Source organism: Petaurus breviceps, unplaced genomic scaffold (genome assembly GCF_028583685.1).
Source record: "Petaurus breviceps papuanus isolate PSGF00001 unplaced genomic scaffold, PetGlider_PUasm1.0 174, whole genome shotgun sequence".
In the NCBI taxonomy this organism is placed as follows: domain Eukaryota; kingdom Metazoa; phylum Chordata; class Mammalia; order Diprotodontia; family Petauridae; genus Petaurus; species Petaurus breviceps.
This window is the reverse complement of record NW_027185761.1, coordinates 70753317-70769969: the sequence shown is the minus strand read 5'-3', so window position 1 is coordinate 70769969 and position 16653 is coordinate 70753317. Positions and strand designations below refer to the sequence as shown.

The following is a 16653-nucleotide window of genomic DNA, read 5'->3' as shown; positions in this document are numbered from 1 at the left end:
GACAAATAAGTCATCAATGTCCCTGATAAAAATATTTAACATTAAGGGACCAAAGAGTGGGGCATATAGCACACCACTTGAGACCTCCTCCCCCACCTCCATTCCATGTTAAAAGCAATCCATTAAATCAATACTCTAAGAAAAGAGTCATCCAACCAGTTTCAAATCCACCTAGTATCCAGCTGGTATCCAGCAAACATTTCTCCCTATTAGGACACCATCCAAGGATATCATGAGAGACTTTATCCAGATGAAGTTCAGATATACTATGTATATATCCTTCCTCTCCTCTAACCAACTAGTAATAGTGACCCTGTCAAAAAAGGAAATGAGGTTAATGTTAAGGAGTGAACGTGTTTGTGTATGTCTACCTATGTTTAAATAAAAATATGCATAGCTTATAGCTTTAAGACCTTTAACTAGAACTGGGATTCTGGGATTCTCTTTGGCCAACTTATTGCCCCTTTGAGATCATAAGCGCTGGGCACACTGGGCTGCTAGGAGCAGCTTATCCCCTACACACTTGAATACCCTTCCTCCTCCCCAAAGCCACAACCCCCCACCCCTCAATTTACTGTCACAATTAAAGTTTGTCAAACCAGTCTTCCCAGTCCCTTCCCCTAACTCTGGACAGTTCTAAGTAGGTTCTAACTATGGTAGAGGGCAAGAATACAAAAGACATCATCAACGCTTTCAATATCATCGTGATTAACACAAAGAACGTTCTAATGGTCTCTACCTCAAGCAATGTCCCAGCCTATCTCGTGTCTAACAAAGCTGAACTAGAATATAAATTGTACTTGCCTGAGTGCTGGTTCCTTGAAGCAGGGAGCCCTGCAAAGCAAGAAGGAGGAAGAGGAAGAAGCAGTGGTCACAAAGAGCCAGCATGGCTTCATCAAGGATAGGTCATGCAACACTAACCTTATTTCCTTCTTAAACAGTGTTACTAGACTGGTGGATCAGGGGAATGATGCAGATATATAATTTACCTAGATTTTACCAATGCATTTGACAAGGTCTCTCATGCTATTCTTGTGGAAAAGATGGAGAGATGTGGGCTAGACAATCATACAGTTGGGTGGAGTCAAAATTCACTGAATGGCTAGAAGCAAAGACTACTTAATGGTTCCAGGTCAATTTGGAAGGAGGTCTTGAGGGGAGGGCCCCAGGGAGGTGTGTTGGGCCCTGGGCTGCTTAACAACTTTATCAATAACTCAGATAAAGGCATGGATGGCACCCTGATCAAACTTGCAGATGACACAAAGCTGGGAGAGCTACAATGTTACATGATAGAGGTTGGACTGAAAAAGATCTTAAAAGGCTAAAATGTTAAGCTGACTCTAATAAGATGAAATTTGGTAGGGGTCAATTTAATCTATTACACCAAGTAGGGAAACCCTGGCTGGGAAGCAATTTGAAAAAGATCTGCAGGTTTTAATATACCACAAATTCAATATGAGCCAACGGTATGACATGACAGGCAATAAGCTGATGTGACCCCAGCCTACACTAAGGGCGTGTCCCAGACCAGGTCCATGGCAATCTGGCTATGTGCGGCCCTGATCAGACCACACTGGAGGAGTGGGCACCCCTTTCTAGGAAGGACAGTGACAGGCAGGAGAGCACACAGAAAAGGGCCAATGAATGGTGACGGGACTGGGGATCATGCCATGGAAAGAACTGGTGAAGGAAGCAGAGCCCCTTGGCCTGCGGAGTAGGAGACTTTTTGGGAACAGGCATACCATCTTCAAGTATCTGAACAGGCATCAGGAGGGAAGTGATCAGCTCTGCTCTTCTGAGCCCAAACAACAGAATAAGAAACACTGGGTACGAGGCACAAAGAGGCCTCTTAAGTTTGATGGAGGACAAGCCAACGGAAGACAATTTGGGCAGCCTCAACAGCAAGAGGCCTTCAAGAAGACACTGAAGGCCGCTGGCTAAGGAAACACCCCTGAAGGATAAGGTGGTCTAGTCCTTCCAATCCTCAAACTCTGTAATGGGAACATTTCATTCTTTCCTGTGGGTAAAGCTGGTCCTGAACACAATTTTTTGGTCAGTGTTTTATGAGCACTGGACCTGGAGTCAGAAACTCTTGAGTTCAAATTTGATCTCAGACACTTAGTAGCTATGTGACCCTGGGTAAGTCACTTAACTTGTGATTGCCTCAGTTTTCTCAACCGTAAAATGGGGATAACTGCACCTACCCCCCACCCCCAGGGTTGGTATGAGGGTCAGATGAGATAATACTTGTAAAGCACTCAGCACAGAACCTAGCACATAAAGGGCTTTAATAAACACGTATTCTCTCACATCCCCCCCATGGTTTTTATCTTGTCCATTCAACAGAATCTGTCATTTTGATGCACGGTTTTATTCCTGTGTCTTCACTGGGTTAAATCTCACAAGTACTGAGCACTATGTACCAAGCACTGAAGCAACTAGAAGCAATTTTATTACGGGAAAAATGGTAGGAGCAGTCAGAACAGCCGAAAGCTGCCAGACGCAGAGGGGGCTTCAGTGCTGTGTATTCAATCCAATGTTTACTAGAAGGCAAGACAGAGGGATCTGAAATGCACCAATAAAGCCGTGTTTGCCCTAAGATGCTCACACTCTACTAGGATGATACAGCATCCATACATATTAGTAAAACTGGGGGAAGAAGGGGATGGAGGCAGAACAGGAACTAGGAGACACACAAGAATGAAGATTGCCCTCACCAAGAAAATGGTGCCTGGAGCCAAGCCTCAAGGGGAGAGGACGATCCCAGGCACTGAGAAGAGAGTATGGAAAGGGCTGGAGGCAGAGACAACATCAAGCAGGAAAAAGGATGTCACCGAGGTGGGCTAGACCACAGGGCACGTGAGAAGAGACGCACAATGAGGTTACAAGTGTAAGCTGAAGCCAGGCAGCTCCAAGGGCGGGGCCAACAGAGAAGCTCCTCAAGCAGGGAGGGCTGGCAATCCTCCAGTCTCACCTGTGCCTTCGCAAGACTATTTGGCAGGTATGTAGGATAGAGATGCTTATTGCGACAGTGTGGGCAACAAGTGAAGAGGGCCTCTACCCAGAGGTGACTGTCTGAGTGAAAAAAGGGGAGAGATGGCAGACCTATGGTGCAAGTGAAATCAATAGGACTCGGCAACAGACTGGATGGCAGAAATAAAGGGAGACGGCTAAGTGAGGAAGATGTTGAGATGAAGGAGAGATGGCATGGCAGCTGTCTAAAGAGAATGAAATGCGCTAATGAGACACATGGGAGAGGCAGAGGTAAACACCCTAAGAATTTAGGTGCATGACATCATCTTATGAAAGCAGGAGCAGGAGAGCCACACTTCAGAGGGAGACAGAAAGCAGATTCTGTTGGGTTGGATGCTTAGTTATTCGGAAGAGCACAAAAGGGAAAGGGGGCTGTAATGCTGGTGATTCTTCTTTGCTCCTCTTTTTCTGCAAATGGCAGAACAAAACTCTTGACAAGAGCAGCGGAAGTGCCCGTAATGAGCTCAAGTGATCGTACCCAGATTAACTACAACCTTAGGTGATGACAATTTGGGCACTGTCAGTGCTGCCTGTGGAGCCACAGAAGACACAGGGGGCACCTCGGGTCTGCAGAAGTTAAAGGTCATTCCATCGTCTGTCTGCAAATTGTAGGCCAATGGTCATGACTTGGATTTCTGGAAAAATTCTCAATCTCTGGCCAAGGAAGCAATGTTTACAAAAAGCCAACTTGCCAGACTAACCTTTCTTGTGAGAGCCAGGGAACACCAAAGACGACATCAAAGGGGTCACAACTCCCACAGAGGAAAGTTCTGCTCCGCTGTGCCCTGGTCAGATGACGTTGGGAACAATGCGTTCATTTCTGAGAGTCATAGTTTAAGGAGGACCTTGCTAAGGACAGCCATGATAGGGAGAGAGACCTGAATCCACATCACAAAGCCAGGCTAAAAGAGCTGAGGCTGCTGACGAGCAGCAGAAAAGCTACCACATGGAAGAGAGATTTGATTTGTTCTGTTCAGACCCAAGAGGCAGAACCGAGAGCCACTGAAGCTCAACGTGCAGAAGAGCATCCTAATAATGAGAACTGCCCCAAAGCAAAAAGTCCTCTGTGGAGGGCTGCCGCTTGTGAAGTACGTTACAGCAGGATCTCCTTCTGGATGTGGGTCAGGCTGGATGGCCACTGAGATTTACGATTCTAAAATGCTGTGATTATTTACAAACCAGAGGGGCTAGAAGCACTGTGGGGCACTGGACAAAAATCGGGAAGTGAAAGAAGGGGCAAGGCTGGGGGCAGGATAATCAGATTCATTTTGGACAGTGAATTTACAACTGGTCATTTGGCAATTACGTAGTGGAAGGAGATAAGGGCTAAACATGTAATTAAGGGAATCATTCATATAGAGTTAAGTGGTAAACTTATGGGGATTGACAAGACCACCAAGAGAGAAAGCAGAGAGTCTGGGGACACCACCACACATGGGTGGGAAGATGAGACTGAAAAGTAACGGTCAGACAGAGAAGAATGCCAAGGAAGGCGATGACGCCAAGTACCGAGAAGGAAATAGTGGCCACTGCTAAGAGCTGCAGTACTAAAGAAAAATCAGACAAGAATCATGGATTTACTCATTCAAAGATCAATACAGGTATGCAACCAACAGCAAGCAAAAGAAGAGTGCACACTGTAATGAGAATGCCCAGAACAGGACCAGAGAGGATGAGCAAACAGGTGTCAAATACTGCACAGACTGTCACATGCTATGGGTGTTGGCTGGTTTTTACTAAACTATTTTCTCTTTTCCTAATTTCTGTCACAAGGAAGGATACACCCAGAAATGAAGTCACTCAAATAAACATTTACTAAACACCTATTATATGCCAAGTCTGAATTATGCACCAGGCACTGTGCTAAGTGCTGGGCATACAAAAACAGGCAAAAGACAGACCCTGCCCTCAAGGGGCTTACACTCTAATGGGAGAGACAAAATGCAAATATAAACAAAGCAAGCACTAGAGAATATTTATAGGAGATATTTAACAGAGGGAGGGCTCTGGAATTAAGAGGAGTTGAGGGGGCGGAGTAAAGATGGCAGAATAGAAGAACGACCTTCCCTGACTCCTGCTTCCACCTTCCCCAATCCATGTTAAAAAGGGGACTCTGAACAAACTTTGGAGCTGCAGAACCCACAAAATGACACAGAGAAGCTAACCTCCCGCTGAGGACAGCCCAGCAGGACGGCAGGAATCAGCCAGCACAGTGCTCTGGGAGCCGAGCCCAGCCCCACGCTAAGGCTTTAACCCCAGGGCGGGCCTGACCAGCCACCAGCCAGAGGGACTCCAGATCAGCAGCAGCTGTGGCCATTTCCAGAACTATCAACACACAGATGCGAAGGACAAAGTGAGAAGTCAGTGCAGTCTAGACTTTGGGACCCAGTAAGTGGAAGAGCCTCACCTTTTGCCCCCAGGGCGAGAGGCCACTGAGCCGCCTGGCACACCCAGCCAGCACCATGTGGCAGCTTCAGCTCCTGGCCTGCAGACTGTAGGGGTTCCAAGCGACCAGTCTGAGGGGTAATCACTCTTGCTTTAACCTGCTTGGATCTGGATTGCAGTCTAGGGTGGAGGTTCTGGGGTGTGCATCCAGCTTGCCAGAGCGTATGGAGAACTCAGAGAGGGCACCCAACTAATACCTCCAGCAGCTGAGAAAGCTGGTTTGGGACGAAAGCTCTCCTGTCTGGTGGCAGAGTCCTACTGTGGCAAAAAGCCCAAAAGTCAAGTAATTGAGTGGCAAAATGAGCAGGCAAAGGAAACAAAGCAGACAGAAGATTCCAACATTACCCTCCTATTTTGGGGACAAAAAGGAGCAAAGCATGGAACAGGAGGAAGACAGTGAAGTCAGAACTCCTGCACCAAAAGCTTCAAAGAAAAATATGAGCTGGTTACAGGCCATAGAGGACCTTAAGAAGCAGATAAGAGAAGTGGAGGAAAAATTGGGAAGAGAAATGAGAACAATGCAAGAAAATTATGAAATGAGAGTCAACAGTCTGACTGAGGAAAATAACACCTTAAAAAATAGACTAACTCAAATAGCAAAGTAGGCTCAAAAAGGCAATTAGGAGAAGAATGCCTTAAAAAGCCAAATTTGCCAGATGGAAAAAGAATCTCAAAAGCTCAATGAGGAGAATCATTGCTTCAGAATTAGACTGGAGCAAATGGAAGCTAATGACTTAAGGAGAAATCAAGATGCTCTTAGAGCCAAACAAATGAAAGAATAGAAGTCAATGTGAAATATCTCATGGGAAAAACCACTGACCTGGAAAATAGACCCAGGAGAGATAATTTAAAAATTATTGGACTACCTGAAAGCCATGATCAAAGTAAGAACCTAGAAATCATCCTCCAGGAAGTTCTCAAAGAAAACTGCCCTGATGTTTTAGAACCAGAGGGCAAAATAGAGGTTGAAAGAATCTACCGATCACCTCCTGAAAAAGATCCCAAAAAGAAAACTCCTAGGAATGTTATAGCCAGGTTCTGGAATTCCCAGATAAAGGAGAGAATATTACAAGCAGCCAGGAAGAAACAATTTGAATATTGTGGAAACACAATCAGGATAACCCAGGGTCTGGCAGCTTCTACAATGAAGGATCAAAGAGCTTGGAATATGATATTCCAGAGGTCAAAGGAGCTGGGATTAAAACCAAGAATCACCTACCCAGCAAAACTGAGTATCCTGTTTCAGGGGAAAATATGGTCATTCAGTGGAATAGAGGACTTTCAAGCATTCTTGATGAAAAAAACAGAGTTAAATAGAAAAACCTGACATTCAGATACAAGAAGCTTGAGAAGGTAAACAGGGAAAAGAAATCAGAAGGAACTTATCAAAGTTGAACTATTAACATTCCTACATGGAAAAACAATCATTGTAATTGATGAAACTTTCCTCAGTATAAAAATAGTTGAAGGGAATAGAAATATATATGTCTGCATATGAGGGTATATGGGCATATGAATACATATGTGAATGTGTGTATATATGTTTACAGGTATATATAGATAGAGGGCACAGGACCAATTTAACAGGAAGGGATGGTACTTAAAAGGTGAAATTAAGAGGCGAGAGAGGAATATTATGAGAGGAGATGGGGAGAGACAGAATGGGGTAAACTATCTCATACAGAAGAGGCAAGGGGAAATGGTTACAATGGAGGGGAAGAATAGGAAGGCAAAAGGGAATGGTTCCACCTTATTCCCATTGAATTTGGCTTGGGGAGGGGATGAAATACACACTAAATAGGGTATCTCACCCTACAGGAGAGTAGGGGGGAAGGGGATGAGAGGGAAGGCAGGCAGGCTGGGGGGGAGGGAAGTTGGAAGCACCCAAAAGGTGGGATGGGATCAAAGTAGAGAATAGAACAAGTGGGAGGTGGGATAGGAGGGAGGGAAATACAGTCAGTCTTTTACAATATATCCACTATGGTAATGTTTTGCATTAGCCACACACGTACAACCTATACTGAACTGCTTATCTTCCCAGTAAGGGTAGGTGACAAAGGAGGAAGGGAATGAATCTAGAATTCAGTTTTAAAATCAAATGTTTAAATATAGATATAGATACAGATATAGATATATACACACTATTATTAATACTATTTTACATGTAATTGGGAAATAAGATATACAAGCACTGGGGCATAGAGATCCACCATGTTCCACTGGAAAAGTCGAAAGGGGTATGGAAGAAAATATGGGAGAGAGCAGATTGGAGGAGGGGATGTCCTGTGGGACTTCTGTTTTGGGGAGGTGGGTAGGAGAAAAATGGGGAGAAAATTTGTAACTCAAAATCTGGTGGAAATGAATGATATAAATCAGAAGTTAATAAAGCATTTGAAAAAAGAAAAAAAAAAAAAGGGGGGGGGGTGGCCAGGTGGTGCAGTGAGTAAGAGCACCGGCCCCAGAGTCAGGATGACCTGGGATCAAATCCAGGCTCTGATACTAAGCACCACACCCAGAAATAACTGGCCATGTAACCTTGAGCAAGTTACTTAACCCCAATTGCTTATAAAAAAAAAAATTTTTTAAAAGAGGGGTTGAGGAAAGCTTCCTGTCAATAGTCAGGATTTTATTTGGGATTTGAAAGAAACCAGAGAAGTTAAGGGAAAGATGAAGAAGGAGAGCATTCCAGGCATGGGTACAGCCAGAGAAAATGCCCAGTCAAAAGATGAAGTTTCTTATTTGAGGAAAAACTAGGAGCATAGGGTCCCTGGATCAAAGAGTATACACATCCAGGGAGTAAGAAGATTGGAAATGTAGGAGAGGGCCAGGTTATAAAGGGCTTTGAATGCCAAGCAGAGGATTTTGTATTTGATCCCAGAGGTGACAAAGATCCATTGGATTTTATTTCTGTTTTGTTTTTTGGGGGGGGGGGAGAAGGAGGGCAGATTAATGACAGAATCAGATTTGCATTTTAGGAAAATCAATTTGGCAGCTAACTGGAGCAATAATTTAAAAAATGTTAAAAAGGGGTGGCTATGTGGCGCAGTAAATAGAGCACCAGCCCTGGAGTCAGGAGGACCTGGGTTCAAATCCAGCCTCAGATACTTGACACAAAACTAGCCGTGTGACCTTAGGCAAGTCACTCAACCGCAATTGCCCTGCCCTTTGGAGGGGGACCCTACAAAAAGCAATAAAATAAAATAAGAATATTTTTTTAAAAAAATTTTTAAGTAACCTTGGAGAGAGCAGATTCAGTTAGTGGGGAAAGAAATCAAATTCCTAAGGGTTAAAAAGTGAGGACATAAAGGGAGAAGTGTAGCTAGTTTTGCAAAAGCTTGGCTCTCACAATAGAAGAGCCCAAAGAAGAGAGCATGGGGAGTGACATGGGTGAATTTAAGGAAACAGAAATCTTTCCTATTCTAAGAAACTGGCCAAGAACCAAAAGCATCCTCAGCAAAGGCCAGTGAATTGTCCAAAGCAGGGCCTGGAACTCTGCCCCTCTTTCCCCTTTATGTTATCTCTGTTTTACTGGGCTCCTCACCACCTTTCCCTTGGGATACAAGCCTGAATTTGGCCTGCTGGCTTTCAGGCTCCAGAGCCTCCACTAGTCTCACACACAAGTCCCACCTTAAACAGAAACCAACAACTTCTCCCAATAAGGCTTGATTAGAATCTTTTTTTAATGAATGTTGTCTATCTCAAATCCCTTCAGTTTCATATAACTAAATCTTCAGCATCTTTTTAAAAAAATAACTTTTTAAACAAAGGCTAACTCAAGTTCTCTGTCTTTTCCCCCTAACCCTTCTCTCCTCCTCCTCCTCCCTTCAGCAGAGGGCAACCCTATCCTCTTTCATCCTGGTCACAGCCCAAACCTGTCCATTTCACCCGTGCAGCACCCCATGTCCTCCATTTAGCCACCAAAGTGACTTTCCTAAAACACAAGGCTGTCACACCCCAGCCCACCCCACTCAATAAACTTCAGGGGCAAATGCAAAATGCTCCTGTTTGACATTCAAATCCCTTCAGAGCCTGGCTCTCTTCTTTTTCTAGTCTTCTTCCACCATGCTCCAGCAACACATCCTCTCCCATACAGTGACACTGGCCTCCTTGCTGTTCCACAAACAAGACCCTTCATCTCTTAGCTCTGAACATTCCCATGCCTAGAACACTCCCTCCTCTGTTCAGATTACAGACCTCTTTGGCTTCCTTTAAGTCACAACTAAAATCCCCGTTTACAGCAGCCAGATGCTGCCATAGTTCAAAGAGTGCCCATCCTAGAGTCAGAAAAACTCATCTGACTGAGTTCAAATCTGGCCTCATACTCTTACACTGTGACCCTAGGCAAGTCATTTAACACTGTCTGCCTCAGTTTCCTTCTCTATAAAATGAGCTGGGGAAGGAAATGGCCAACCACTCTAGTCTCTTTGCCAACAAAACTCCAAATGGGGCCAGATGTGATTGAAAACGACTGAAAAACAACAAAAATCCCAGCTTCTCTAAGGCTTCTCCAATCCCTCTTTATTCTGGAGAGCTTTCCCTCTTTGGATCATTCCCATTTTTCCTATATCTAACTTGCTTTGTACATACTTGTCTGGATGCTATCTCAGCCATTAGATTCTAAGTTCCTTGAGGGTAGGAACTGCCCTTTTTCTCTTTTTGTATCCTCCTTGCTTAGCACAGCGCCTGGCACAGCGTGGGCACTTAATTAATGTTTACTAATAGACTGAACTGTGGTTTGCAAGAGGAAATACATCAGTCCCGACGTCTGGAGGCCCAGAGTTCCATCTTCCAAGGGAGTCTGCCTTTGGAAGCTGGGAGCAATCATGGAATACAGAGAGTGATATCAGATATGTCTGTGACCTTTCTGTTTCTTCATCTGAATGAGTCAATGTGCTCTCTGAATTCCCACCCAAATTCCATATTCTATGATTTAAGGAAGCTTCATTATTCTGAGACAGGCCCTTGTTCTTTTATATTTGAAATAGAATACAGAATTCTCACTCCTTAGTAAACTACCAGATTTTGCTAATCTCGACCTGTGAATGTGTGTTAGACAGGCAGCCCTCTCCCAGAGAGAAGAGAGTCTCGGCTAAAGTTTCCAGAAGGCCCACCAGGCAGTTCTGGGAGATAAGACAGCAAGAAAAGGAAGCTAAAGTAGTGAGTGTACTGTTAGAACTTTTCTATCCTTCAGAGGGGTAACAAAACCCTTCAGCACCAGAGTGAAGTGGGTCACAGCCACTGGAATCCACTGCCAGTGGCCTTCAGGCCCAGCACGGCCCCCACCCAAGTTGGACCGTGAGGCCGAGAAGGGCTGCTAACCAGGCTTTCCTACAGTTTGGCTTCTCTCCAAGGGGTCTGCTGCATACCACTCCCACTAGGACAGCAGATAAAGGGAAAACAGATCCCATCCCTTACTCATTTCCACTTGAACTACGCTGAATAATCTTTCAAAAGAATTTTCTGGTTACTAGTCAAGGGCAGACTTTTGATGTAAACCTTTTGAACCTACAACCTTTGAACTCACAAAGCCCTTATCCCTATGCCTAAAGGCTAAGATATGGTACTAGAGAAGACAGGGTCAAAGGCTACCTGATCAACACTCCCAATACCACCCCCTCCTCAATTTTTAGTCTCAGACATAAAATAAAATACACCCCCTCAGAAAAAATGGCAAAGTATGGTTTATTCTTGCAGAAGGCTCTTAATACATGCTGACTAATTTAACAAAATTATTTCTGGATGAATATTTATGCTATATGAAGATATGGAAGACTAGGGGCTGTCCCTAAGTTTATAAAGGACTATCATCAAACCTGTCTTCCATCTTCCACTTCCAGGTGCTGGAAGGAAGGAAAGAAGCATTTGTTAAGCACCTGTTATTTGTTCATTACTGTGCTAAGCACTTTACAAAGGAAGAAACTGAGGCAAAGGTTAAGTAACTTGTCCAGGGTCACTCAGCCAGAAAACTTAAGGATCCTGTGGAGGCGACTTCTAGCCCCGGCAGGAACACCTACAAGTTTCCTTCCCACAAAATCTCTCTGTACTACTCTGACATTTCTGCCCCAGGCTTTTAAAAAGAACAGTATTTGAAATTTTATCAGGTAAAATTAGTTTGAAGTAAGTATCTTTTTCAAATTTCAGATACCCCTGGGAAGCTTAATGTGAACTAATTCAATCAAGCTGTGAGGATGAAAGCAGCTGCCTAGCAGAAGGGGGCATTGCAGTGGGGAGGGCTTACAGCATTTGGAGGTCGGGGCAGAGGATGAAGATACCGCCAATGTGCTTGAGTCACAGCCATGGATGGCTGGGAATAACCTAAGGGCTCAAGCCTCCTGGGAGCCTGAGGTACTAACTAGGTAAGCAGCAGATGGAAACACAAAGGGGAAGTTTCAAAATTCTTCCCAAGACCAACCTTGGCCCTCTCCTGGCTCCTGCCATTGCTGGGTTCCTCCATGAGCGATCCCTAGCTCTAGTCAGCACCCTCTGCCTTGCATTCCAGTCACCCCTATGAGATCCTTACTAACCATGAGCTGCCAAAGGCTGAGCTCTGGCAGCTTTCCAAGATGGAAGGGCTTCCAGCTTGATCCCGATGATGGGCCACGTCTGCCGCCCAAAGGTCAACCACAAGAGACAGGGCACAGAGATACATCCCTAGGAAGCTGGAGATCAACCAGGGGCTCAGTAAGTAAGTACAAAATGACGTTCCCTCCCATGCCACCAACTTCCATGGGAAGGACAGAGCAAAGAGAAGAGCTGCGGTGAATGACTCTCATTTTCAGGCCCTTATCTGCTGGCAGACTGCTGAGAATGTGAGCACACATCCACATGGGCCAGACAGGAGCCAAGGTTCAATGAACGGCAGGATGGCCCCGTGCTTGTCAAGGAGGTAAATACAAGAGTTGGCAGAGACTGCTTTTATCACCTGCCAAAAGGCGACAAGAAATCAGCTCGCAGTGCCTGCCGTCACCTTCCTTGTGATATGGTAAGAAGACCTCAACCTTTCCAACCCCATCAGTCTCCAGTGTTGTTAACAGGGAGGAAAGGGAAGGAACAAACATTCACACAGTATCGACTGTGCGCCAGGCACTGTGCTGACAGCACTTTAGAATATCACCTCATTTGACGGGGGCGGCAAGGTGGCGCAGTGAATAGAGCACCAGCCCTGGAGTCAGGAGGACCTGGGTTTGGATCCGGCCTCAGACACTGAACACAAAAAATAGCTGTGTGACCTTGGGCAAGTCACTTAACCCCAACTGCCCTCCAAAAAAAAAAAAAGAATATCACCTCAATTGACCCTCATGGCTCTGCCAGGTAGGCTATGACCCCCATCTAACAGATGAGAAAACTGAGGCCAACAGAGGTTCAGGGACTTGCCCAGAGTCACACAGCGACTAAGTGTCTGAGGTCACATCTGAACTCAACGTCCTGATGTCAGGCCCAGAGCTCCATCCATCATGATCTCCCCTAATAATAGCCTCTTTATTGCCAAATCTGATGGTCTTTTCTCAGCTCTCTGTAGAATCTGACACCTTTCCTCTTGGGTTTTCCTAATCTTCTCCTCCTCTGCTGGCCTGGCTCCTCATCTATAGCACATCCCTCCTAGGCCCTTTTCCTCTTCTGCCCCTGGGTAATGTCCTACCTTCCTATAAATTTAACCATCACTCTATGCCAATGACTCACAGACCAAGACAATGTATGTACATGCGTCATCAGCCCTGCAGCTCCAAGAGCTTCACTCATCATCAGGGAAGTCCTAGACATTTCAAACCATGTCCTAGAGGCACCACAAACTCCACAGTTGGGGGTCATTATCTCTTCCCCAAACTGAGCACCATCACTCTTTTTCTGCCGACAGCACTGCCGTTCTTCAAGTCTCACAGGCTTGTAACCTCAGCCTCTCCTTCGAGCCCCCACTCTGGCTCACCCCAGCCCTGCAAACAACTGCCAGAAGGAATGCTGGCCCTAGAAGGACACAGCTGTCAGAGTACTCAGGGAAGGCTTTTCCATCCATCTCAAGGAGGGGGCAATTCCAAAGGGCGGAAAAGATGACAAGTGGCATTACCCCCAAGAAGGAATGAGAAGATCAACAACTGCTGATCTAAGAGCCTCCTCTCCTCAGTAAAACACTTGAAAATGGCCTGTATATGTGTCACCTCGATGGAAATCTGAATGAATGCCTCTCATACACAATTCTTTATAGGTGACCATATATTCAAGCAAATAACTGGGAGGGAAAAGGTAGGGATACACAATCTTACTGTGATTTGTCTGGAGGACCAAACAGCATTTCATTCGGGAAAGCAAAATATAACATTTAAAAAGCTTTCTGCCAAAAAAAATGTCTCTCATATAAATGGTAAGGTGACAAAGGATCAATTACATGATAACACAATCACAGGAGTTTAATGACCACTCCTGCAGTTATCAAAGAAGGGCATAAAATAGAAAAATACACGTGCACCAAAGCTATCTATTCACCAGTGACATGGAAGTCACCGTAAACACAGTCCAATAAGGAGTAGAAATGTCTCTCACAAAGAAATGTCTGTGGACATCATGCCACACACAGAGAGCTCAAGCGCATCACAGCAACACTCCCATTCCACCCCCATTATAAGCTCAGCTTCACCAGCCATGGGGGAGAAGTCAAGTGCTTAAAGCAGGCACAGCCCCCATTAGGATATGCCATGAGATGAGCAGTGAAACAGTGCAGATCCCTTGGAGGGGAAATGCAAATAGATGAGGAACTGAACCCAGAATGGAATGGGAGAAAACAGCAGGTACTCGGGGCTTCTGCCTTCTCATGTCTCCACCTCATCATTGAGCTTCTGAGCTCACCTGAGCTAAGATGACCAAGGCCATCTGAAGCCCATGATCAGTCCTCAGCCTCCACCCTTCCTGCCCGCTCACTCTGGACCTGGCTGTCTGGATTCTTGCCCAAGAGAGGCCCTGGGGGGAGGATAGAAAACACTGACCTTAGAGTGAGGAAGAGCTGGGTTCAAATTTCTGTCTGCTATTTACTAGCTTTGAGATAATATTTAATCTCTGGGTTGGAACAGTCTTGCACATAAAATGGAGATAGAAATATCCATAGTATTTACATGTCACTGGATTATTATGAGGCTCCAGCTTGGTGACACAGATCCAGTGCTCTCCAAACTCTGAAGCCCTACATAAAAGTCACTTATTATTGTTAATCATCTGGTTCTGATCTTTTGTTTGTTTTGGTGAAGTTCAGATAGAAACGGACCCAGAACAAGTTGCTCAAATGTTATTATCCGTTTATATTTAGTTTCTTCAAGACTACTACACAGGGGAATCAAATAACTACTTTTTGTAACTGAATCAAAAGTATTAAGATGTAAACACTTCTCTATTATTGTTTTACATGATCACACAGTTATAACCTGTATCTGACTGCTTACATCTCAAGGAGGAGAGAAGGGACAGAATCTGGAACTCAAAATTATAAAAAATTGTTTTAACTATATGTTAGTGTAATTGGGGGGAAAATTAAAATATACAGCAAATAAAAGAAATTCAGTTAAAAAATTTTTTTAACATTATCATTTTAAAAATGTTTCTTAACAAGCTGCTCTCTCTGTGGTTCTTTCTTACTTGACTGATAGCTCTTCCTTGGTCACCTTTGCTAGGTCACTGGCTCCCAAAGCCATAATCCAACACTCAGCTCTCTCCTGATCGCTAACCCTCCCTCTGCAAACATGTGCTAGATGTCACCCCCACCCCCACCCCTCTCCACTGTTCAGGCCTGCATAACCTTCAGCCATTCTCTCCCCCTCACTGGACTTAAGTCTTCCCACCTACAGAGTAAGAAGGGCTGAGCCAGGTGATCTCTGGGCTCCCCCTGCCCCCTCTGCCCAACCCTGAGCTGTGCCTCCTGGCATTCATTCCCTACTCTGCAGGTCCACATCCCTCTCTTCCAACACTCTACCACCTTCTGAGTCAGCCATGTTTTCAACTTCCAAGTCCTTCCTGACTGCCATCCCTCCTTCCCAACACCCCCCAAAGTTGCCAAGTCTCGCCTCTTTGTGATGATCGATTGCTAGGACACATAGAACGTCACATTAGAAAAATCCAACTGCAAGCAAATCCAAAGAGCAATGGAAAAATAGGGAGCAGGTATGAGAGCTTAAGCATGTGACCAGCAATGGCCTGTAGGCAAAAGGCAGCCCCAGAGGACTGGGCAATGTGAAAAGAGGGAGGGTGCTCACACAGCAAGACTGAGCAATGCACTGAAGTACCTACCAAGGTGTGCATGGAAACAACATTTTCTGGGCTAACCTGGGAACCCCACAGTAATTTAATACTAAGTATGAAAAAGGGCAGTCTGAGATTTAACCAAGACTTAAAGGGTCTTATAAAAGCCACTTGGCCTCTCTGGGCCTCGATTTTCTCATCTATAAAATATGGGGTTTGGACCACATGACCTCTTAAGGCTTCTTGCAAGGCTTCTCACACCTGCCTCCAATGGCTGATGATTATAAATACTCTTAAGACACCAACCTGTTCCTAAACCGGCAGGGACATCTTATTGCAATGTGAAGATTCAGGTGAGAAACTTTCCCCCTGGCCCCAATACTGATGACCTCCTTTACGGTGAGACTGAGGATACTAGGTGGGAGTTCCCTCCTTTACCCTGGCCTTTGTCACTTTCTCCTCCTTCTCCAAGAGAATGGCCAGTGACCTCATCCCTTACTCCCTCTAGCTAACTCATGGTCTTTCCCAGACTTCTCCCATACACACAGAAGTACTCAGACTAGAAGGAACATTGTATCTCACTTGTTACCTGCTCAATGTCAACGAAAGCTTCTTTTTCCTTTTACTACCAAAAAAGATGGATCTCCACCCATCTCCCTCCATTCCTTGCTTAAGCTCCATGATAGGGTTTCCAACCCAACTCAATTTCACTGCTCTTTCCAAGGTTAACAGTGGTCTTCTGGACAAATTCCAAGGGCTTTTTGTCCTTCAAACTCAATTCAGCCAATATTTAAATTTGTCTTGTCTGAACAGAGCCCTTGCAAAGGAGACTGAAACCTTAAAAAAGCTCGAAAACATGATCCCTGCCTCTCTGGCACATGAAACGAGTGACATCTCCAAAAGCCCCCTACTTCTGCTTCCCAAACACCACACACACGACCTTAATTTTCTTCCTAC

General features: G+C 45.0%; 1 protein-coding gene across 1 annotated transcript in view; it reads right to left on the bottom strand.

Moving 5' to 3' along the window:
* The window catches only part of CDK13 (cyclin dependent kinase 13), a 99635-nt gene that overhangs the window by 54031 nt on the left and 28951 nt on the right, over positions 1-16653 (bottom strand). The window contains exon 6 of the mRNA XM_069084582.1: positions 805-834. Within this exon, the coding sequence (XP_068940683.1) occupies positions 805-834 (30 nt within the window). The remainder of the gene's footprint in view (positions 1-804; positions 835-16653) is intronic.